Here is a 26,500-nt window from a genome sequence, read left to right on the forward strand (position 1 = left end):
AAGCTGTCTTTTTTAGCAGGAATTTTTATTTTATTTTTATTTATTTTTTGTCAAGCGCTCATCTGTGTCTTTCTGTAAAAAAACAAAACAGTTTTGATAAAGTTATGCAATGTTATGTAATTATCCAAAAGAGTGAGGGAGGGAGAAACTGAGATGGATGAAGGAGGGAAAACTGGTGAGGATCTGAGCCGAGCGTAAGCAGTGGCCAAATGCAGAGAGCTGCCAAGAGACAAAACCAGTTCAATTTCTAAAGAAGTGTGGGAGAGAGGGAAAAACAGAGAAGAGAAACAGATGCAAAACAGAGAGATTCTTGGATCCAAAACCTAGTGAGCTGCCTTGCTGTATACTGACTACATAGGCAGCATATCCTAACCAAAATAAAACCTCATAAGTGGCTGATTTGAAATTAAGCAGGAACTGAGAGTCACAAAATAGAGCTTCAACCAGCCTAAGATAGATTTCTGTTCTCAGCTGGCCACCAAGCAGCTTTCCACTACTCAGGCTTGTCTAGTCCAATGGTGTTGGAGAGGTTTGGGGAACTTATCAGATGGTCAGGCTGGGAGCTTAGACCAGCTAGCCACCTTATGCTGGTTTTTAATCCAGTAGGGACATTGATTCCAGCAGAGTTTGATGTTAGCACATTGCTAAGCTAAAGATGGGATACTCCAATAAGCATAAAAATACAGCCCAGACAAATATTGGTTAAAAAGTATTTATTTATTAGATTGAACTATTTTAGTGATATTTTCAGAATTAAATGAATGAATAAAATCAAATCCATGAAGGACATGTGCAATGTGATGAATTTGGCCAAAACAAGGTATCTAAGAAGGCAGCATCATATTGCTGCTTTTCTTTTGGAAAAACCTGAGATTGACGTCTTAAAATATCAAGTAGGCAGCTCACTAGGTTTTGGAACAGAGCTAGAAAGTGAGGGAGGGAATCAGAGTAGATGAAGAATTGCAGCCCACCGATGGCCTCCAGCCAGAAATCTCAGACACTGAGGAATTCCTTGCAGAGAGTCGGAAAAGAGGGAAGGGTGGGCGGGTGGAGACAGAGAGTTGTATGGAAGAAGGAAGCACGAACTGAGAAAGACCCAAAAGGATCAAAAGAAAAGCAATTAACCCTACTTTCACTACCAAACAAACAGTCAAAACACTGAATGTTGGTGTCCAATATGCCAGCGATATTTTTATATGGTGTTGATGGACCATCACACAATCAAAAATGTGTAGATTCATATAGCTAACTGATTTAACATCCAAACAAACTAGAAATAAAGTGATCTGCCCACTTATTTTCTCAACTCTTTGGTTTATCGGCATTCTTTCAACATGAAACACCATTTGCAATGCATATTATTTCCATAATCAGACAAATTTTCGAATTAAACGGGATATTCAATGAGAAAAAAAAAATTGAAGGACTTCATTTGAACTGTCAGGAATTGATTGGATCGTAAACAAATGGCTATTAAATACCAGAATGGAACAAGGTGGTTGGATGGGAGGGGCTGAGAAATTAGAAGGATTTGTGATGTCATAAAGAAAGGAAAGTCGTTTTAGTAGTGGAGTAAGTCAGTGTAAATTGCTGGGATTTTTTTTCTGTTTTATCTTCTGCAAGGCCAAAAATGATCATTCCAATCGCTTAGAGAAGTAACAGCACACTTCTCAACAAGTCCCATGATCTCTATGAAAGTTTCATGAATGAGGCCCAAAGAGTCTACTGACGCACAAATAGTTTATATACCCAAAAAAGACCTAATTTACAAACACATGATTTATTGCTTACAAGGTAGAGCCAAAAAAAGAAAACAAACAAATATATATAAATATATATATAAAACATACCTTTATAGGTGAAGTGTAATCATTTTCTCTATATTTTGGCCTTCTGTCCACACTAAGACAGTGTTTTTGACAGCAAAAACTGAGCTTTTCGAAAACGCTCTCCCAAGTGGATACATTTGAAAATGTCTTCTTTGCATTGTAGTGTGGACAGGGAAAACGGAGATATATCTGAAAATGATGGCGTATTTCTTGTCATGTGATGCAGTCATGTGATCCATTCAACCCAAAACAATCAAGATGGCGGCCCACATTGTAGCTGCGCTATTGTGCCTGCTATTCACTTTGATAGCATTGTTAAATATAAATGTTACTTTGTAACCTTCACAATGCATTTCTTCGTAAGCAACACAGAGTTTACTCTGTCCGACGACAAATCAAGAGGACAATTGTGTTTCAGCCCGTACATGGAACGATGATTTTTCGCATGCGCAGAAAAGGGATTTAAGCATTTTTAGATGTTTTAGTGTGGACGAGGAACTTTGTAAAACGCTTGAAAATGGAAGTGTGGACTGAGAGCGTTTCGAAAATGAAAACGCCATTTTCAAATGTATCGTAGCCTAAGCAAGTCATTTGTAGGCTGATTTCTCTGAAAAATGTAAACACTGTGGTGATATCAAACAATTGCTCTGTTTGTTTGAGCATCCAGACCAGCAAGGCAACATTGAATCAACCAATGGTGCGAGTTTGGGGCGGTACTATCTATTTGGCCAACCAGTGTCAGAAATGTACTTTAACTTAATTTTCAAGTGCATATATATATATATATATATATATTTGAGGGCTTTTATTCCCTTAATATCTAAATATTGTGTCATTGTTATATTCAAATACATTTATTCAATTTGACTTCATATGGTCTCATTTTGAATAATTAGAGAATATACTGTATATTACCTCCTACACATAAAATATCAACATCAAATCTATGTGATAACAAAACTTACACTAGAACAAAGAATTATATCAGATGTTATAAATAAATGAATTTCAGGGGCATTTCTGACCCTGTGTCTGACCAATGGAAAATGGTAGAGTGTTAGTAAAACCATTATTCATTTTGCAATTCTGTTGATTGCCACAAATTACACACTTTAGTTTAAAAGCGAGCCCTCAACATTAAGTCAGGAATGAGTGACAATAAAAAAATAACTATTAAAACAGCTGAAAACAGAACAGGTAACACAAAACTTCCATGGGGGAGAGAAAGCAAAACAAAACCTGAAAAAGTAAAATAACCAAGCTCATCCCAGAACAAGAACATGACAGAAACAGACTGACTAGTAACAGAACAATCTGACAAATACAAGAGGGAAGAGGGCACAATATATAGGCAAGGCACATGAGGAGCAGGTGAAGTCAATTAACATAACAAGGACTAAACAAGGGAGAGCGACAAGAGTAATTAGGAGGCGGGGACAGGGCAGCACACGGCTAACAGAAAAACAGACATAGCCAATTACTCATACACATGACAAACAGAAAACAGACAGAGACATGACAGTAAACCACAAGTATCTAGCAAAGTAATGAGACTGCTTTGTGTCAAAAATATTTGGGCTTCTACTAAAAACCTCTCGGTCCAATTTGTCTAAATCAGCATTACTGACTAATACACTGCTCCCATCGCAAATGTGCCCTAATTTTTCCTACTCTGTATCTTTTTCTCAGATTCTTTGCCTCACATTACCCTCCCTCACTCCGTTCTGATTGCTGTCGCCTTTAGCCACAAACAGTGATGCAATCCACAGACTCCTGCGTGCAATAACAGAGCCTGGAGAACGCTAACAGGGCAGGGCGGTCTGAGTTTCTCTCGCTGTCTGAAACAAATAAAAAGTGTAATGGAAGAGAGCATGAAAGAATAGGAAAAAGAAAAGAAAGTTGGAATGGTGAGAACCAGACAGAACAGAGACGCCTCACATAAGGAGCTCGTTGTTTTGGGTTGTACTTTCTCGGAAATTTGTGCTGTCTTTTGTTCTTACAAGTTGTACTTTTATAACATTAAGAATAAGGACCACGTGTTATCAATGTGGTTCGGTTTTCTTCAAAAGTTAAGGAAGTATGAAAATTGACTAAATCTTAAAGGGATAGTTCACCCAAAAATGAAAAATGTCATTTATTCGACCTCATTCGACCATATTTATGCGGAAAAAAAGGAAACATTTTAATGAATATTGCGGTCCAGATTTTTTTTAATACAATGGCAGTTGATAATGACTCACTTTAAAGCTTAAAAAAGCACTGAAAATATTATAAAAGTAGTCCATGCGGCTCATGCATCATATTTCAAGTCTTCTGAAGACATACAATAGGTTTTAGTGAGAAACAAATCGAAATTTAAGTCATTACACAGCAAAAATCTTTAAAGCTCGTTCACAGTCGTGAGAACTTCCCGTATGAAAAAATCTTAAGTTCATGGTTCGTGGCAAATTCGGCACTGATAATTTTCACATGCAAATGAGCTTTGCGGCAAACTTGCGGGAAATTGTCCATTGTGGCCAAAGGTTTGCCGGAGGTTCACCACTACTGACAAAGAGCTGCAAACTTCTGGCAAACATTTGTCGCAAATCAAAAGCTCATTTGCATGTGACAATAACAAGCAGAAAATTTGCGTAAAGTTAGTGGCTAGTTTAGATTTTATTGTAAGGGATGTATTGTTTTGTGCAAAAAACAGCATCTTTTTCATGATTTTCATTTTTTTGGTAAACTATCCCTTTAAGCTAGTTCCCTTTTAAAGCTACACTATGTAAGATTAAGAACAAAATTTCATAAATGAGCAAGTACACCAAAAACCGTGTGTAACAGTTAAAGGACGGGCAAGGAGGCGGGAACCGGCTGAACAGTAAACGTAACTTTTAATGTAAAAGTCAACTTAAAACAACATAAAACGTAAGACGCAGCCACATGCGTCTCTCTCGAACTGGCATCTCCGACACCCCTTTATCTTGCTCACCTGCTGATCATCTGATTCAGTGTTGACCGCGCACCCTCACGGCCCGGCCACGCCCTCCTCCTCGTCACATCGTGTTTTTGGATTAACCTGATTAACAGGTAAGCCTATAATAATTATTTATATTTCAGATGGCATACTTTTGTCATTAATCCATGCATGTTTACGTCATGTCCGTAAATAAAGAAAAGAAGCTCCAGCTACTATAGCGTGTGTATGGTGGAAGGTGTGGTAATAGCTTGAAGCTAAAAGCTTGTAGCCACAACAAATGAGCAGCATTGACCATGGATCATTCAAAAAGACACATGTTGTACAAATAAAGACACCATGAACCGAGAAGAGTCTGCATGCAAAAAGGGAAAGCGACAGAGCCCGTAATAAAGTCAGAGGTGGCGACAACCACGAGATCTGAAAGGATTTAAGATCGACCCAGAACTTTTCTTTTGCTCGACAGGTAAGATATGTTATTGGACCGATAGTTAGCCATGTGGCTCTCTAACATTAGCGCAGTTGTTTGTTAGATAGCGTTTAATTATGGGTTGTGGTACTGTAGTGCTAGATTTCGTTTTCGAGAAAGGACAGTGGAAAATTTTTACTTTATGAGTCCACAAACTAGCTACTAGCTTTATCTAATTAGCCAACTAGTGACCATTTCCAGCTAAACAGGTTATCTCTTGAGGTCTTTTTTACCTTTGTAGCAAAAGTTTTATGATCAGTAGGATAATTTGGATTTATGTTTTTTGTAGTTATCAGAAAGGGTACACCGGTACGCCTCAAACCATCAGATTCATCCGTGCAGAAGAGCAGAGCCGAAGCCCAACTCATTAATTACCAAAACGATGTTCCTCCAAAGTAACTTGCAGTTTTATGCTTCAGTCGCTAGAGGGCCAAAAGTTACATAGTGCTAATAAGCTAGCTAATGAGCTAATCATGCTAATAAGCTAGCTAATACGTCATGCTAATAAACTAGCTAATAAGATAAAGTCGTTCACCCAAAAATTTAAATTCTGTCATAATTAATTATGCAGTGAAAATCTTGTCGTCTGTTGCGCTTTCAGTGGCGCTTTGTGAGAAGCTTGTTTAAAGTTGAATGCGTGTTTATGCACAAAACTTGCGTTGTTTTTAGTGCTAAAAACAGCTAGTTTCTCTCATTGCGCTAAAACATTTGCAATAAATTAACATTTCGGATTATTTGTCACCATTCTTTGTCACTGTATGCCTTCAAAACCCTTGAAATATGGCACACATGTCACATTAACTACTTTAATCCTTTTTTAGCTTTAAAGTGTGGCACTGTCAACTGCCATTGTATTGAGAAGACAGGCCGCAATATTCACTAAAACATCTCCTTTTTGTGTTTTGCATGAGAACAAATAGCATACAAGTTCGGACTAACATGAGGGTGAGTAAATGATGACAGAATTTCCATTTTTGGGTGAACTATTCCTTTAAAATGCTCGCAAATGGCCTTTGGCTCAACTGAGCCAGTCTCTCCACTCTCCAGTGAACTCTAATGGACCTTACCGTAGATGGGGAGCATGATTATAGTCAGTTTATGGTAGTGTTTGTGCAAATTTGTGCTGATTGTTCCTCAGATCCACCCCTCTACTCCACTCAGCTTGGTTGGCTCTGCTCAGGCAGACCTCCCCTGAAGGAAAGGCACACGAGGTCAGCGAAGGAATTCCGGGGGATTGGCACCTGGCTAAATCCTCAGAACATACGCTTGTTCACTTTTTCCACACTCCCACTCTCCGCTGAGACCCTGCGTGGATCATACCTACACAACCATGGCATTCCTGTGCATGCAATTACACAGTGTTGCACAGACACTATACAGCTTGTGTAGACACACAATGTGATCTGTCTGTCAAAGAAATACGACTTGAGAGCTTATGGAGTAGTTCATCCTAAAATGAATATTCTGTCATCATGTACTCACCCTCATATTGTTCCAAACCCATATGTTTTACTTTTATCTGTAGAACACAAGTGGAGTTATTTATAGCAGATTGTCCAAGCTGCTCTTTCTCATACAATAAATGTGAATAATGACCACGACTGATTTTTAAAGCAATATTTTCAGTGAAAAATTACTTACATTTCATTCTGTTCCTCACACAAATGGGAATATTGTGCACGCCAGTGTTGGTGAAGCTACAAGCTACTCATAACTTAAACTACAGTCTAGCTTCTCCTTCAAAAAAGTAGTTTGCTAAACTACAAGTAACTAACAAAAAAAGCTAACTACATTGCAGCTGTTTAAATAAATACAAATTATTTATTTCACATTAATTTTTTTCCATAGGCTTTTCACAAAATCCTTCATAAGAGTTCTAAGTCATGAGCCAAAGCAACCAGCTCTGAGGTGAATCACAGCATTGCAGTCTTTGGTTTGAAGCAAACATGTACTGACATAATCGAATAAAAAAGGATGGAAATATACAAAACTATTTATTTAAAATGGTCGCTGCAGAGCTCTTTTGCCTGTGATTTGTTTGCTGCGATTCTCTGATTGGTGGATTTTCTCCCTCAGGATCATGGGTAGTGTAGTTCTTTTCCAGGAATTCCGCTATTAACATTTTTTTTTTAATTAAGTTGAAATAACGTCGTCTGATAGCTTCAGCAGAAGCATATACCATTGGTAAACAATTTTTACTTCTGGAACCAGAATGTTTGCTCTATTAACTGAATATTTCGCAAAGCCCCATTTAGGCCATAAGTAAACCTTTTATGTGAGCTAGTTAATTTCCATGAATTGTCCAAATGAACCGACTCACTAAAAGGAATCGGATTTACCAAAGCTAAATATAAGTGAATCGTTTATTTTAACAGGTTCATTTATATGAAATCTCCGAAAGAGCTGATTCACTTTGATTTGGATTTCCCAGAACTACAGGTCGACCTATAATGGATTTTGCCGATACCGACAACTAAGGTGGTTGAAATGGCCAATCACCGATTAATAGGCTGATAGGTTTTTTTTAATCTATTTATAGAATGATTTATAAAAATGTTCTTAGTCTTTCCTTACTATGACAGGCACAGACTACAAAATAAATAAAATCCCAGATGTAGTTTATTGATCAAACAACTTTTAACAATAAACAAGCCTGAAACACACTGGAGACTCTTAATTTAAAAGGACGGAGACTTAACTCCGTTACAGTGCTCTATATTTAAGTATTTACCAAATTAAGCTTTTTATAGCCTATTTATTCACCAGATTTTACACACCAGTGTTGTGTGTGTGTGTGTGTGTGTGTACACACCAATCAGCCACAACATTAAAACCACCTGCCTAATATGGTGTAGGTCCCCCTCGTGCCACCAAAGCAGCACCAACCCGCATCTCAGAATAGCATTAGGAGATGATATTCTTCTCACCACAATTGTACAGAGTGGTTACAGAGAATCTATGGGGTATTGTCAAGAGGAAAATGAGCCAAAAAATTCAGATGAGCTGAAGGCCACTGTCAAAGAAACCTGGGCTTCCATACCACCTCAGCAGTGCCACAAACTGATCACCTCCATGCCATGCCGAATTGAGGCAGTAATTAAAGCAAAAGGAGCCCCTACAAAGTATTGAGTACATATACAGTAAATGAACATACTTTCCAGAAGGCCAACAATTCACTAAAAATGTTTTTTTTATTGGTCTTATGATGTATTCTAATTTTTTGAGATAGTGAATTGGTGGGTTTTTGTTAAATGTGAGCCAAAATCATCACAATTAAAAGAACCAAAGACTTAAACTACTTCAGTCTGTGTGCATTGAATTTATTTAATACACAAGTTTCACAATTTGAGTTGAATTACTGAAATAAATGAACTTTTCCATGACATTCTAATTTATTGAGATGCACCTGTATATACATACAGTTGTGCTCAAAAGTTTGCATACCCTGGCAGAAATTGTGAAATTTTGGCATTGATTTTGAAAATATGACTGATCATGCAAAAAGACTGTCTTTTATTTAAGGATAGTGATCATATGAAGCCATTTATCATCACATAGTTGTTTGGCTCCTTTTTAAATCATAATGATAACAGAAATCACCCAAATGGCCCTGATCAAAAGTTTACATACCCTTGAATGTTTGGCCTTGTTACAGACACACAAGGTGACACACACAGGTTTAAATGGCAATTAAAGGTTAATTTCCCACACCTGTGGCTTTTTAAATTGCAGTTAGTGTCTGTGTATAAATAGTCAATGAGTTTGTTAGCTCTCACGTGGATGCACTGAGCAGGCTAGATACTGAGCCATGGGGAGCAGAAATGAACTGTCAAAAGACCTGCGTAACAAGGTAATGGAACTATATAAAGATGGAAAAGGATATAAAAAAATATCCAAAGCATTGAAAATGCCAGTCAGTACTGTTCAATCACTTATTAAGAAGTGGAAAATTCAGGGATCTCTTGATACCAAACCAAGGTCAGGTAAACCAAGAAAGATTTCAGCCACAACTGCCAGAAGAATTGTTTGGGATACAAAGAAAAACCCACAGGTAACCTCAGGAGAATTACAGGCTGCTCTGGAAAAAGATGGTGTGGTTGTTTCAAGGAGCACAATATGACGATACTTGAACAAAAATTAGCTTTATGGTCGAGTTGCCAGAAAGAAGCCTTTACTGCACCAATGCTACAAAAAAGCCCGGTTACAATATGCCCGACAACACCTTGACACGCCTCATAGCTTCTGGCACACTGTAATTTGGAGTGACGAGACCAAATTAGAGCTTTATGGTCACAACCATAAGCGCTATGTTTGGAGAGGGGTCAACAAGGCCTATAGTGAAAAGAATACCATCCCCACTGTGAAGCATGGTGGTGGCTCACTGATGTTTTGGGGTGTGTGAGCTCTAAAGGCACGGGGAATCTTGTGAAAATTGATGGCAAGATGAATGTAGCATGTTATCAGAAAATACTGGCAGACAATTTGCATTCTTCTGCACGAAAGCTGTGCATGGGACGCTCTTGGACTTTCCAGCATGACAATGACCCTAAGCACAAGGCCAAGTTGACCCTCCAGTGGTTACAGCAGAAAAAGGTGAAGGTTCTGGAGTGGTCATCACAGTCTCCTGACCTTAATATCATCGAGCCACTCTGGGGAGATCTCAAACGTGAGGTTCATGCAAGACGACCAAAGACTTTGCATGAATTTGCCAAGACGAATGGGCAGCTATACCACCTGCAAGAATTTGGGGCCTCATAGACAACTATTACAAATGACTGCACGCTGTCATTGATGCTAAAGGGGGCAATACACAGTATTAAGAACTAAGGGTATGCAGACTTTTGAACAGGGGTCATTTCATTTTTTTCTTTGTTGCCATGTTTTGTTTTATGATTGTGCCATTCTGTTATAACCTACAGTTGAATATGAATCCCATAAGAAATAAAAGAAATGTGTTTTGTCTGCTCACTCATGTTTTCTTTAAAAATGGTACATATATTACCAATTCTCCAAGGGTATGCAAACTTTTGAGCACAAATGTATATATATTAACAGATGAGGTTTAATGATGAAAAAGGTTTATTTTCAAGATGTGAAGTTGGATAAATGTGCTGATGGGGTACATTTCCATTTAGTCATATTTTTCTTTGTATGTCCTCGCTTCAATTTAGATACTTGATTATTTAATCAAAATAACAAAATATGCATTGATGTGAGGATAAAAATATGGATGAATATTGTCAATGATGAAAGATTGAGGAACACGGAATAATAATAATAATAATAAACTATCGGCATAGATATTTGCAGATAACTGATAGTTGCTTTTTGAAGCTATTGGTTATCGGCAAATATCTATGCCGATAGTTATTTTTTTATTCCTCTGTGATATATCGGCCTTCTTCTACCCAGAACTACAAATGAGAGAGAGAGGACGGTTCAGGTGTGTGTGTTTGATTACTGCCTCGGGTCCATTGCTTTGTTTGCATTACAATGTGAGAAATATTGCGTTTTGTGATGATACACCGCTACTCATCGAAAAATGTAGCTAAACTTCTATGAAAATAGCTGAGCTGCTGGCATGCTAACACTGATGCATATTGCATATGGACTATTTTTAGGATGCCTATATGGTGCTTTCTTCCTTTTTTTGGAGCTTGACAGCCTCTGGTCCCCATCCACTTTCATTGCATGGAAGAAAGCAGTTCATACACTTTGCCTAACTTCTCCTTTTGTGTTCCACAGAAGAAAATTCGGATTTGGTTTAGAGCTGATTGTGAGTAAAGGATGACAGAGTTGTCATTTTTAGGTGAATTATTCCTTTAAAGACAAATGAAAGTGTAAGAAAACTCAAGAGTTCCCACGTTTGGCTGGGGTCTGTTTGGGATTTTCCCATCTGGAAAGCAGAACTGTGCCTCAACTTTTCGGCCATTGGGTGGGGTGGCAAATGTCTGGGCGTAGAGAGCAAGGGTCTGGTGTCCTTTATATACCACACCGTTAACAGACTCCAAGCCGCAGATTTACGGGAGCTGGCAAGCACATGGAAACTCAGCACAATAAGCCACGGCACTCTGCCATATTTCAGCGTCACTGCAAGTTACCGCTGCTGATGCCTGTGAACGCTAACGGATGACAAATGTGAGCTTGGCCACTCGTCTACACAGAGGCCCGTGCGCATTCAAGGGGCTCCTGCTTTTATAAGAGGCATTAAACATACAGCAGACGGTACTTTGAGTTTGGGCCAACACTGGGTGCAGCGGGTATACTTCAAATTTTGGGAGGTGCCGTCTACGACTTGCACTCATTTCCTGGATCCACATTTTCTTAACTCTCCTTGACTAAAGAAAAAAGAAACTTTGACTTTCTTTTTCTACAGCTGTAAAGCCCATGGTGTATTCTCTTGCATGGGAAGGAACAGTTAAAGGGATATTTCAACCAAAAATCAAACTGCCAACATTCATTCACAATTCCATGGAACACAAAAGGTGAATTTGTAAAAAGACTTCACAGGGTTTCTAAAATGACACTGACCGTAAAATACCATAAAACCATTGCAAAAGTAATCAATATGACTCATGCACTGTATTACAAATCTTCTGAACTGATTTGATCACAGAATGAAATTTAAGTCACTCTCAAATCAAATCAATAATAAAGCACTAAAATGAAATATGGCAGCTTCATCAAATCTCATTTGCTCCCATCATGTCTTGCAGTGTTGGGTAGCAGTTAACTGTCCTCTCTCTCATTTATGTTGCACTGGAAAATCCAAATCATTTAAGTTAATCGGTTCTTTCAGACAGTTAAAATAAAATAAACCGGTTAAAAAAAAATGATTCCCTTATATTTAGCATTGGGAACTCTGATTTATTTTAGTGTGGTGGTTTTACTACAGTAATATTGTAGTACCCATGACTGTAGTAACCATGGTTGATTCTATAGACAGTTCTTTTGTTAACATGATGTTGCACTGGTAGTCACAGTACTACCCTAGACTCGAGCTTCATTAAAACAGTGATACCACAGTATTTTCATTAATTGTATGTACAGTAGCAAGTATTCCCAGAAAGTAGTGGTATTCGGTTGAACTCGATGGTGAAGCTGCTCAGACTATGAACCAAGGGGCTGTTCAAACAGACATATCACAACAGAATAGAACAGAGCACGAGGATCTCGAAAAACACATTTCCAAATTGAACACCTTTCCTGACAAAGTGTTCTAAAACGATTGATAAAGACCTCAACCTAAGCGGCACCAAACACTTTTGCAACCATCCAGTTTACCATTTGTTTTTCTACGTAAGCATGCACTAGATGTACGTCTTTGATCGTTTCTGCAGTTTTCATTGTTTATTGAGCGTCTCATGCAGGAGCGCTGTGTTTTGAAATGCCTTCTTTCAACCTTTAAAAACACGTCTCGAGACACATGCGTTCTAAACTCCAGATTTTTGAAACTTCATATTTAGAATTTGACCGCCTTATACTACAAATACCTTGGTTTAACTATAGTTACTGTAGTAAAACCATGGTTAATTTTCATAAGGCAATGTCACCCTAATTACATATTACATATTTTCAGAACTGATTGCAGAATTAATTAATATCATCTGATTATTATATAAATACAAATATTTTACTCTTTTAGTATCTTCAATATAGTTAGCAACTTTTTGTTAGTAGCTTATAGATCAGTCAAGACAACTCTCGGAAAGATTTGGCATGTTAATGTGGGTATGACATTTTGATGGGATATTGGTCTTGGTGGACTAGATCTGCTATGCTGCAGCTGCAGAGCAAGTACGGAGACTTGCTACCTCTAGAACATACACAGGTTGCTGCACAATAAGAAAAACACAAGACATGCTAAATCAAGCATGTAGGACATGCTGCTGCACAATTACACATAGATATAATCCCACAACTAGGCAGGGAAGCTGCACAAATGCAAAAAAACACAACAACCCACAAAAGCAGACCTATCACCAAGACTTGTGTACTGCTGCTGCTCCAAAGACCCATGTGCACCCAATATATGCTAGCTAGGTGTGCCTTGGCCTGCTTGGTCGAATGGCTGAAACAGATAGTAATCTGACTCATAATTTGTATCTGGATCTGGAAAGCCCAGAGCTTATTTAACTAGTGACTTAGCCAAGCTACAGTATGTGTGGATTTATTTAAACAAATGACCTAAGATAGCGATGTGTGCCAGTGCCTGATTTGGCTATGGCTTAGAAGACCTGCTTCTATGTGTCATGGCCAAAAGCTGATAGAAGAAAAAGCCCCTGCAACCACCTGAGAAAATAGCATTTTCAGAGGATACCGGCTTACTTGCAAACTGAGCAAATTTACATGTTAGGCAAAGAGAGAGTATGCAAGTTGATTGGCTACCCGATTACACTTCAAAGAACCTATCGGCTTACACCATGTGAGCCAATTGGCTTGACATATCACATGTGGGTGAGCTGATTGGCTAACAGATAATTAGTTCAAAGAACAATCAGCCATTAGAGTTTCATGCCTGAACTTAGTCATTTGAACTACTTTATCATATCTACTATCATATGGCTTCAGAAGACTTGGAATATGGTGCATGAGTCATATTGGCTACTTTTATTGTAATTTGATGGTGTTTTTGGTCCTTTTGCAGGCTTGAAAGATCTGAGTCACTATTCACTTTTATTAAATAGCAAATTAACCCTGTTAAGACTTTCTAAAATGTACTTGTTATGTTCCACAGAAAAAAAGAAAGTCATACGGGTTTGGAGTGACATTAAGGTGACTTAATAATTACAGAATTTTCATTTTTGGGTAAACTATCCCTTTAAACTCAAATCTACTGTACTTTGAAAGGAAATGTGGCTCTATACAGCTTCGCCTCAGAGAATATCTGAGCGTCACACAAGATTTTCTCTGCTGCTTCTGGTTTGAGGTATGCTGATGGACACCTGCGTACAAGCCATCCAGTGCTGGAGCTGACTGAAGGTTTTGAGAGCCACATGTAGCAAGAGCTCATGCCAGGGAGCCGTTTAGCTCCAGAAGAAAACTGGGTGGGGGTTCAATTCTCAAAATCAAAACACATTGAAAACAGGAAGACGCTGAAACAGAAGAACTTAATTTGCTGACCAAATGAGGTGATGTTAAACTAGTCATGCCAGTGGTAAGTTTTGAAGGGTTAGTGTTTAACCACATTGACCACACAAGGCTATGTTCACACAGGCTTTTACTGGCTCAAATCCGTTTACGTTTTTGTAGTCTGAACAGGACAAAAACACAAAATCCGATTTTTATAAGCCTGATCTAAACCACATTTGTAGGTGGATTGAAATCCGATTAAAATCTGATTTTTGTCAATGCATCTCAGTCTGAACAGTGAGATCGGATTTACTGTGGGGTTTGCGCTAAAGTGGGGTAACCCAAACCGATTGCAAGCCATCACAACCCATTAAGGTAGGCTTTTGAATGTCTCACGTGAATACAGTCGCCATCCGACCCCTTTTAGCATGCAGTCTAAACAGAAAAAAAAATCAGATCTGGCCATAATTACGTAACTTGCAGTTTAAACAGTCAGTCTAAAAAATCAGATTTGAGTAATTTTTATTATTTTTCCTGCAGTGTGAGCAAAGCTTTATTTTAAATAATAGCAGAAAAGAGGCTTGTTTGTGCTGAAAGAAATGACAATGGCTTAATTTAAATCATGAAGACGCATTGCAATTTTAGAGCTGATTGTGGCTGCTTAAACTAGATTACGGGTGGTTTGTGAATTAGTTGCACTGAAAAACAACCGCAATAGTGGAAAAAATATTTAGACTTGTTTTCAGAGAATATATCTCGAGTTACTTTTTACTTGTGTAAAGCATAAATCGATCACAATTTTGTGAAAACAATTATTATCACATCCATTTTTGATTCCCCGAGTTAATATCTTGTTTTAAGGATGATTATACAAGAAAACAAGACAAAATCAGCAACTGATTAAGAACATTATTTCATTTAGTGTATTATGACAAATACTTTTTATGAGTCAACAAAGGACTTAAAGCTAATTTATACTTACTGGGCGAACAGGCTACTCATAGTTCGCCTACAAATTCTGAAATTCTGTTTTCAGTGTGCTAAGGTATTCGTTTGGTGATATTACTTCTATATAGGGTTGTTATTGATTAATCGATTAATTGTCGTTAATAATTTGATTGGTTAAGCTCATCATGTGTCGATTAATTAATTTCAGGACAAATGGGTTCAGTAATTATGCCAGCAGACGTTAATAAGACACCTATCAAGTCATCCACTGCTAGAGGGCGCTTGCACGATACATATCATGTCTTGTCCGCATCACAGAAGAAGAACCACAATCGGTTACAGTGTCTCTATAAATTACAATTATGTTGTCTGCATACACCGTGATGATGTGTTAAAGTACAACATGACAACAAGCACTGTTGATCTGCTGATCTGCTGGTCTCCTTGTTACTTTCCAACCTAAATTACGTCAGTGATCACCGGGAAAGCGCAAAGGCACATTCAGCTGACATCTCACCAGCACCAGAGAAACAGTATATTATGTAGGCTATTGTGTTTACACAGCGTGTTATGATTTGAATTAATTTTACATAAAAAGGTCCAAAGGTCCGAATATACCACAATCCACAATGTGAAGTTTTAATGAACTCGAATATCTATCTTGTATACAAGTTGTTATTATTAACAGTAATTCATTAACAGTAATTAAACAACTCACAAATGCATACTAAACATAGACTAAATGTATTAAAATACACAACTGAGAAGAGGAAAATGCTAATACTTGCATGTATGTACTTAAATGTATGAATTTCAATTATATTTAAACAGTATAGGCTACATGCACGTAAGTCCTCCACATGCGTTTTGCGGCATTAACGGTAACAATTGATTAATTAATCGATCGTTGATTTCCACTGCAATCGTTTTTGAAAATGTCTGAAAATTGAGATACCTACTCCTGTATGCACACATTACTGAAAATCTTAACCTAGGAGAACTCGGCAAGTCAAAGAGCATTCATTTCTTCCACAGGGAATTCATTAAGCACTTCATAAAAAAGTTCACAACCCATTTTTCTTCTGTAATGTATATATTCAACAAGAACAAATGTTGGATGTAACTTGATTTTATCCAACAGGAATTGTTTGGAACGTAAAAAGTGGGCGTGGCATACCAGAATAGAGCCAGGTAATTGGAGGGGAGGGCCTGAAATGTGACAGAAATGGAAAGTTGTTTCAGAGGCGGAGCAAGTAAATACATTTTGATGAAAGATTACGAAGGCGAACATTTTTTTTATTTGGAATAACATGCACTGATGAATTAAACACAATAAGACCAGGAACGTTTATTAAGGGTCAATTTTGATTTCATGTTGACTTCAGGGCATCAATAAAGTATCTCTCTATCCTGTAACCTCTATTTCCGTACACAATCTGAGCTTCAGGTAATGCTTTGAAGCTTTTACATTCGAAATTCATGCATCTTCAAATATAAATCCATTGAATGGTCCGCTTGTCTAAGTTCATGATGGAGTAGACTACAATGGGGGTTCGAATTCAATGTAGAATTTACAGAAAGTACCAAAAGATTCCCGTTCAACAGCTTCAACTGTGTGCCAAAGTTAACAAAGATACGGGAGCGATGGGATGTGGTAAGAAAAGAGTTATGTCCTCTAAACTCTTTATAATGAGGCACAGCACATTCAACTTTCTCTGGGGCTATGAAGCTCTACTTGTATGATGTATAACTCGAGAGGAACTTTGGGGAACAGGAGACCATGGAAAGTGGGAGGGAGTCTCGGACTCTAGCACACACATTGACGGGAATGAATTTGCCCAGACAGGGAGCCAAACCCAGTCCAGATTTGAGAAAGCCTTGTTTCTCTTCTTAAAAATGCCCAACTCCCTAGTCACTCCTCCCTGCTCTTACTCTTTTAATGCAAACACACTTACTGCAGTGATATTCCCATATTGTGTTACAGCTGCATGATTGTTGGTATACTTGAAGATTCAGGCAGTTGGCAAAGCAAATAAATAATAATGTAAAGCAGCTGTGCTTCCAGATAAACTGCTGTAGTTCTTGGCCTGTTACGATACAGCACGCATCTTATTGCTAACAGCTTACAGTTGGGAAAAAATTGTGGTGATGTTTCTGTGCAATTTGGAGTTATATGCATCAAATCATTCAAACTATTCTCTCAGTTCTTGAACTTTACTGTTAAGTCTGATACACATTCCTGGCAAGTACATGTAACGTACATGTAACGTACTCAATTTTGTGTGTGGTTGCGTTCCAAAATGCCTCAAACCGCAATTCAAAACACAATACAAATACACATTGCATTCTCAATGTTGCCACAAGGGGTGCTATAGCAGACAATAGTGTGAACTGTTTGCTTCTACGGTGAGCTTCCGCTATCAAGTCAACTACTATAATAGCGGAGCAACAGTTTGAAGAGAATATTGGTGAGCAAGTAAGGTAAAGTCAATATATTTATAGCAACTTATCTGAATAATAAAACATTGACTACTTTTAGATGCACTTAAGAAAATGGTTTATTCCAGGGTTTTTGCAGTAAGCTGCGTTCTGAAATGTCATGTAAGCAAGAACGCAGATTTCTTTTAGCCGTATAAGGGATTAAGAGAAAGGGGCTTAACACACACAGGTTTCTCCCGAAGAATGCAGCTTAATGTGGTCATGTAAACACAAAAGTGGCGTTCTAACAGGTTTCTGTGGAGTGTGCATGTGCGTGAACAGACCGGATAACAAATGTCATAGGATGGAGCCAAACAACAAGTCAACAAAGCAGAAATAATCCAACATTTCTGGGAGTACAGTGGGAAAAGCACACTACAAACTATACCCAATTATACACACCAATGTAGAATATCGACTGTCCCTCACATTCCCCTATATGCATTCGTACACTGGGGGAATCCCAGAGTTTTACATAAGAGGAAAATCCCACTATTGAAGCACAATTCCTCTGCAGGGCGTGATAGAAAGTTAAGGAAACAAACACAGAAACAGAGAATAAAAAAGCAAAGTCTTCCTCTGATGCCATGTTTTTTATATACACCATGTTTGTTTATTAATTACGTTGCTCTAGAGAAAGCTACTTACTGACTGATCCGCATGTATATGGGAGTAAAGAGTATGCCGCTTATACAGTGTATCGAAACTGGAACGCCGCTTTCTCGCAATACGCCGCTTTCTCGCAATAAGCCGCTTTGTGGTGTCCATGGAAACAGTCAAACAGTTCAATAGCACAGATTTGAAGTTAACTCTATCGCCCCCTTGTGTTCTGAGGTTTATTACTGCCACAGTAATGCAAGAACGCAAGTTAGTATGTTCAAATGTACTGCTCATTGGCAATGCGTTGGCCAAGCATTCGCCAAGCATTGTCATCTGCATACATGCAATTGCGTAATGTATGTTTCTGGCCTTAGTAGTCTGGATTTTTCAGTGACAACTGCAGATAGCAATATCTAGGGTGGCTGGTAAAATGCATATAAACTACCAGTAAAAAGTCTGGACACGCTTACTTGGTCTTTGTTAATACTATTTTCCACATTTTAGAACAATATTAGTTATCAAAACTACAAAATAACACAATTAGAAGTATGGACTCATGAGTGGCCCGAGGGGTGGGCAACAGGAACTTAAGCCCTGAATGTTTTTAGAAAAGAATCAAAGTACCAGTACTTTGGTATCAAGTTGATACCTAAACATACATATATTTTAATATTAATATTCGGTCATACCGGTGGCTGCTTTCCAACAACTATTTCTTCTTATAAGCACAGATTTTAGCACTCTAAAGCCTGCTACTGCTAACTTCTAAAATAATAACCTGAAGAATCAATATAAAACTGTCAACTGTACATTGTACAACCTAGCTAGTCTCATAGAATGAACGTAATTATAACTACATTTTTGCAAACTGACTTTTAGGTGCCTCGTTCCATGTTTCGCAGAAGTTTCCTGGTGAACAACAACTGTGCGTTTCATTCACTTTCACACAAAAAACTCCAGCGGCTGATCATGACTTTATAAACACTTATTTTTTGCACTATTACTCACACACAGTTTCACTTCCTGTAGTGTTTGTCACATTTGTTCTGTTCGAACTTCCTCCCATTTTGTTGCAGTGATTGTAAGGAGAAAGTGAAAGGCTTAAAAGCAGAAAAGAAACCAGAGAAAGAAGAAATAAGTGGAAGAAAGGAGGGCTGTGAGCCGTGTAGATGCAAAACTGTCCCGCGGAGGTGCTGAAGGGGAGAGAAAAGGGTCCTTAGGCCGAGGCGGGAACAGGCTCAGCGCAGCAGGGAGGACAAGAGTGAAACGTTCCAAGAGGAAACGGTGAGGCCACGCTGTGATTAGTGGTTGCAGAAAAATGCATGGTCCAAGCCCAGCGAGAGAGGGTGGTTTTCACTGGTCTCACCGACCCTGTGTGAGTCAGGACTCTGTCTGTGCTCATATAAGCTTTGTTTGTGCAACTCTTTTCTGCACAATTGTCTTTACAACAGTGTTTTGTGGTATTTCCAAGTATTAAAAAAGAAAGGAAGAAATTGTCTGAATTTATGTTTGTCATGATCTTCAAAACCTTTTGATCAAATATCAACTGTGTCTACATTTGAATTTCCTTAATTACATTTTTTTAATTTATATATATATATATATAATATATATATATATATATATATATATATATATATATATATATATATATATATATGGAAGAGCTGGAGTAGATAGTGAAGGAAAAGCAGTCAATAAGTGTCCAGCATACATAGAAACTACTTCAATACTGGCTAAAAAGCATCTCAGGATGCACCTCATGAAGTTGGTTGAAAGAATGACCAGAATGTGCAAAGCTGTGATCCAGACAAATTATAGATACTTTCAAAAATCAAGATGTGATTTGATTACATTTTTTTAGACCTGAGCATGAATGTTGTGTGCATTTTTTGTAACAAATAGCACCTTATAGACAAGCAAAAAAAAAATAATAAAAACTAATTCTAAACCAAATATTCCTAAAAATGTACGTCCACATATGTGGACAGTGGGGCTAAGTTGTGAAATTTTAAATAATACCATAGAAAAGCTACAGAAACTCCGAATTTTTCAAATTGTTTATTATGTTTCCAGGAGTGTTGGTTATTCATGTTTTTGAGACGTTACAGACATAACATTGGAAATTAGCAGTATTAATTCTGACTCTAAAGTAATGTCCAGCATCATCCAATCACTATCAACCATGTTAAAATAAAATGATACATTATAAATTCTGAATCTATGTACTGATTATCATTGTCACATGTCTGTCAAACATGTTGAGTGATCCAAACATCATCTGCAGCCTGAAACTGAACTTTTGATCAGATTTTAGAAGTGAATGTACTTAGATGCATAGAAAGCTATAGGATGTCCCCTTGCTCCCTATTTAGTGAATGACTTAATCTCTAGTGTGCTGTCTGTCTGCACTGGTCTCAGAACAGTTTGAAATGCACCTTATTTTCATCCTAACTCCATATAAAGCCTCTGAAAGCAACATTTTCTAGCTTTTGGATGAACCCATTGATTCTCATTGTGAAAATGCACAGTAAATATAGGAATGCATTTACTAATGTTAATTAATAGAACCGTATTGAACAGTGATAACAAAATTAATATTTAAATGAAGCGAAATGACCTACAGATGTGTTAACGTTGAACGTTATTCAAAATAACTAACATGTTTTTTCAACTTTTGAGGGAATAATGTCCAAAAATCCATGTATGTGGATCATGTTTATCAGCAGGGCTCCAGACCAAAAAAAAATGACTTAGGAGCCATTGGCTCCTTAACTGAAACATTAAGGAGCCAATTGGCTGTTTTTAGTCACCAAATCATGCAATTGCTCGATTTAGATAGTTGTTCAGAAACAAGATAGAAAGCAGAAGAAAAGCAAGACAGCTGATAACCCATTAATCAGAGGTGTAATAAACAGTATATATAATTGAGAAGAAAAGTTTGCATCCCCTAAGTGGTGCGGGACTTTTAATTATAAAGAAGCCCGAAATACACATGGGACTTTTATTTTGAAATGTCTGCACTCCCAGTTGTGAGCTCACTGATGGATGATTTGCTGAGAAAGTGACTCTGATTCAAACTGCTATCCTGAGCTCCTGCGTTCACTTCACACCCTCAGTTCTTTTCGGGTGATTCAGGAAATAGAGTCATTTGATCACAACGCTCTCGTGCTTTCTGGGCTGTGAGGGGCTCGGAGCAAACGCTGGAGGAGCTGAACATGCAGCACCAGCGGAGGCTTGAGTCCTGAATAGGTCCAGGGGGAGGATGGTTCAAAGAGGGGCAGTCTCTGATCCAGTGTAGATGGTGATAATGCACTATTTTAGCTTGTGAACCGCCATTAAAAAAAAGAAAGAACAAGAAGGCTCTCTCGAGCTGGGGTTGTTGTTGCGTGTGGTGCAGCGAGCTCATCACAACAAAACAGTTGAAAAGCAGCGCGAGACACACTGGTGGTGCACGCTCTAAAGATGTGTTCAAAAACTCACAAGATTATATCTGACGAAACCGCATATGGACACACACAACCCGACTGTCGCCAATGGCGACTAGATTTAAAATTATTGTCGCAATCGATTATTTTTGTTCGCATTTGCGACCATTTTAGTCACAGTCTGGAGCCCTGATCAGCGCGCTGACACACAAAAAATGGATGAATTTTTAAAAGCAGAATATCAAATGAAACTAGAGACACTACTCTTTACACTCAAACAGGTTTCAATGAAAAAACTTAAGAGGTTTCCTAACGACACTTTTGTTGATCAAGGAAATCGACGCCATACTGTTGTGTCACATGACTAAGTGCACCAGAAGTTTAACCCTTAAATGAGTGTTATGAACAGTATTCAGTCAGTTTAAATTCATTTAAATTATGCGTTGCATATAGCAAAGACTGTCCACATATGTGGACGCGGGTCGCACGAGGTCGTATTTGATGACTTAACTGTTATTCTAAAATGTGGGGAAATGGTGGTAATAACAAAGAATGAGTAGGTTTGTCCAAAATTTTGACTGGTAAGTAAAACCTTACAGCCTAATAGTAGATCTGCAGGCTGAACTGTAGACTATTTTACACCAAATGTAAAAAACGTGTTTATTAAAAAGATGTTTTATACTTTACGCAAGTGCATGTATTCAGATGTGAATGCTTGGCCAAAGCATTGCCAAGGTTTAGCACAATGTGCGTTCTTGCATTACTGTGGCAGTAACAAACCTCAGTACTCAAGGGGTTAGTTACCTTCAGGGTTTTTTTTTTTTTTTTTTTTTTAGCACATTGTGAAACAGACAGTCCTACCACAGAGCTATCGGTTTGCATCATGAAAACTCAGTCAAAGCCAGCACACACAGCTGGAAGAACACATACAGAGAAGCGAGGACTCACGGCAATAATATGCAATGTTTGTACAGCAGCATAAGGCACAAAGCTGTGCACACACACACACACACATACAGTAAGATTGACATTATCTGCACTCCACGGGTCTGTTTACAGGTCTAGATTTGGCCAGGCAGGGCGTACAAAGGACATCTGGCCAGTTTGGGTCACTTTAGTGCAGGGATTCTCACATTTTTTTTCAGATGGCGGACCATGTTTGCACATTTGCGCTATTTTCCTGTACCATATACATAGTATAGATACAGTCTTCTGCTTATTAATTAACAGCATTAGCTGGGAGAGAATTTATTTCATTTGTAAGCAAAATGGACATTATAACTACAATATACCCAATTAATAAGAAATTAATCAAATATTGTCAGATTCGAATCAGTTGGGAAATCTGTGTCAATACCCATCAATACATGCAAATGTCCAAACAGAGTAACAGCCATCTGTTGTAATGTAAAGCATGTAATAAAACACACACATGCACACACACACACACACATATATATATATATATATATATATATATGCTGTAATCCAATATTTTTTTGTATTTATTTACATAATGGTTGTATCTCAAAAAACACTTTAATCCAACAGTTTTCTTTTCTTTCTTTTTTTCATAACTCTTTTTTTTTTTTAAGAGTTATGAGAATTGCATGGGAAATGTGCTTAATTATCATATACGTATATAATATCACAATGCAAAAAGTTTTTTTTTTCTTTAGATTTGCAGGTCAAATAAGACCCGGGCATGTTCTTTACAGGTTTCGAGAAATTGTCAAACAACGGGAGGGCTATAGTGGTCAAAATGTTATGAAATCCTTTGTACAAACTACACATCCAGAAAAACCCCTCTCCAAATTTACAAAAGGCCCATTCTGCCTTCAAGAGATGCAATCAAACATCACAAATGCCAACAGGTACACAAAACAGTATGCAGTTTGCACAATCAAACAATAAGCCCAATGCACAAGCTTAATTCAAGAGCGTTTTTGTCCCCCCCAATGCGAGCTGCCCCTCTCTCAGTTGGTTAACTATGTCCTGGCAGGCATCTTCTTTATCAATGGCCCCATGTGAACTAGCCAATGAGGACAGGCTCTGTTCCAAGCCACATCTCAATTGTGCTCACAATTAAGCACAGGGACAGTGGAATTGCCTAATTGGATGATGACTACTTTATATCCAAGCCCAAACCACCATAGATTGACAATAACAATACATTGGCCGTAATTGGATGCAATATTTCAGCATATTTGGATGTGTGATATTAAGCTTTTCATTTATGTCTATAAATCTAAATCTAGGAATCATTATCCAAAGATGATCTTAAAGGGATAGTTCACCAAAAAATGGTAATTCTGCCGTTTACTCACCCTCATGTTGTTTCAAAATGACTTTCTTTCCACCGTTGAACACAAAAGGAGTTGTTTACAGCAGAATGTCCAAGCTGCTCTTTCCATACAATGAAACTGAAGGGTGACTGAGGCTGTCAAGAAAGATTTTCAGGGCAAATAAATAATGACTCAAATTTCAGTCTCACACAAAAGGTATTATATAAGCTATTACAAGTAGAGGTAGACCGATATATATCGGTTTTACCGATTATCGGTATCTGCAAAATACACTATTGGTCGACCACTAATTATAAGTCATATGGACTACTTTTATGGTGCTTTTATGGAGCTTTATTGTCCTTTTAGCAGCTTGACAACTCCTGGTCACCATCAACTTCCATTGTATGGAATAAAACTGCTTAGACTTTCTGCCTAACATCTCCTTTTTTGTTCCACAGAAGCAAGAAATTCATATAGGTTTGAAAATGGCAGTATTTTCATTTTAGATTAGTATTTTATCAGCATCTGTGATTGAACCATGTCTGGAATATGATTAGCAGCCCAAAACAACAACAAAGTCCAATACTAGATTTTCTCAGTCTAGTAACTAGTAACTTTTGAGAGGTCTTACATGCTTTCAGACAGTTACAACATTGGAGAAAAATGGTGGAAACACAGTTTCTCTATCTCTGGATGTACTATAGGCGTCAACTCCTCACAAATCCCACAGACGACACTGAAACTGGGCATAAACTGACAGCACACTCTTGAAAAATAGGTCAGGGTCTTTATGCTACCCGAACTGACTGTGCTCAATGGACAAACACTAAAAATGCATGCTTATATTGACACAAATCCCCCCAAATCTGGCATGTAAATGCACCCAAGAGCAATGATGCAAGCTTGCTATGCCATCTGAGTCCATTAGACTGGCTTACCTTCAGAAAAACCTCCTGGATGTGTTATCACCCAGGCACCTGGTCTCCACCTTTTAACTTTCCAGGGAGAATGATTGATCCAATTCCTTTTGATTGCAAAATATAGAGTCAGTTTTAAAGAAGGCCCCCAGGTTATATTAATGGAGAAAGATCTATAAGACACTGTCACCAGTGGCTGAATAATCTAATGCAGTCTGAAACCAATCAGACCATTGTCGGTATACATGTGACAGTGTTACTAAAAAGCAAAACGAGAGTGAATGCAACAGATCGATAGTTTATGTCAGTTTCAGACCATAAGGATATTGTAAGGAGCCTGAAACTCGTTAAATGTGCGTCAACACCAAGTGCAGTGTCCGTAATGTTATTATCTATCCTTGAATAAAAGATTAATAATCATGCTCAAGAAAAAAACAACAACATAAATATGTCGTAGTGGATTAGTATAGTGATCGTTGTCTTGGCATCAATGTGCTTCGCTTGCTCGCGACGCTGGTCCAGAGAGGGTTTTAATGGCTGGTCGTGCGCAAAGCCGATGGAGAGGAGACGTCCCGCTTTTCCGCTTCGTGTCCAGATCGTGTCTCCGTGTCGGGTTCGGTATTTTGTTCAGGTCGTTTCCTGTCCAGGGGCCTGAATGTTGTCCTTGGAGACGGTGAGTGGTGAAGTGGGTCTCCAGCAGCACCCCGGACGCGAGCCTATCCGTGTCTCCCTCTCCTCACCACGGGCACAGCGAGCGGGAGCGCAGTAGATCTGCCAGCTCAGCGCATGTATGCTGCTCCGCCCCATCCAGCGACGAGGAGGGCCGGCCTGGGCTCACATCCAGACAAGCTCCCCTCCCTCCCTCCCTCCCGACAGCTCTCTCATGGTTTTTTTATTGGCATGGTAATAAAGCTTTACATTGCCAAAGCATCTATAAACATTACCTTCTTGAGACCCTCTACATAGACTGCCTTAGAGCCATTTATTTTAGTCCAGTAGTGGACACTGGTTTAATTAATATCTCTGAGATCATACATGCTACTCTTTTAAGTCCTGGTGCATTAAAGAGGATATCCTGGACTTTTCTGTAAAACCAAAAGTATATATAATATAAAATAATATAATATAAAGAGAGTATTTTCCTGCGTTTTTCTGTTGTACCAAGGGAGCTGGAGGAATTTTATGTATGAAATAATAATAATAAAAAAATAGATAAAAATAATACTAATATAATGATAATATATTATTTAAAAAAATATATTTATTTCTTGATAATCAAATAATTGAATTGATCATTTGGTTATTAATTTGATTATTAATAATAATTATTTATTATATTCTATAAATAGGATTTTTTATATATATATATATATATATATATATAATAACATTACTAGTAATATAATCTTTGCTATTATTTCTATGATGTAAAAATTATTCTTGAGAATATAATATAATATAATATAATATAGAGAACATCTTTTTGTGCTTTTCTGTGGTACTAAGTTATTTTTA

The 26,500-nt window shown here is 37.9% G+C and overlaps 1 protein-coding gene across 3 annotated transcripts in view; it reads right to left on the reverse strand.

The window, feature by feature from the left end:
- The window catches only part of LOC127451992 (zinc finger protein GLIS2-like), a 61,119-nt gene extending 35,364 nt beyond the window's left edge, over positions 1-25,755 (reverse strand). For 2 of the 3 annotated variants that reach the window (XM_051717100.1, XM_051717099.1), the window contains exons 1-2: positions 25,007-25,755; positions 24,108-24,220 (exon numbers count right to left, since the gene is read on the reverse strand). In XM_051717100.1, coding sequence (XP_051573060.1) covers positions 24,108-24,113 — 6 coding nt within the window. In that variant the 5' untranslated portion in view covers positions 24,114-24,220; positions 25,007-25,755. The remainder of the gene's footprint in view (positions 1-24,107; positions 24,221-25,006) is intronic. The other variant, XM_051717101.1, reaches the window with a different exon arrangement.
- Positions 25,756-26,500: the final 745 nt, after the last annotated feature.

The sequence above is a fragment of the Myxocyprinus asiaticus genome, chromosome 14 (genome assembly GCF_019703515.2).
Source record: "Myxocyprinus asiaticus isolate MX2 ecotype Aquarium Trade chromosome 14, UBuf_Myxa_2, whole genome shotgun sequence".
NCBI classification, from domain to species: Eukaryota; Metazoa; Chordata; class Actinopteri; order Cypriniformes; family Catostomidae; genus Myxocyprinus; species Myxocyprinus asiaticus.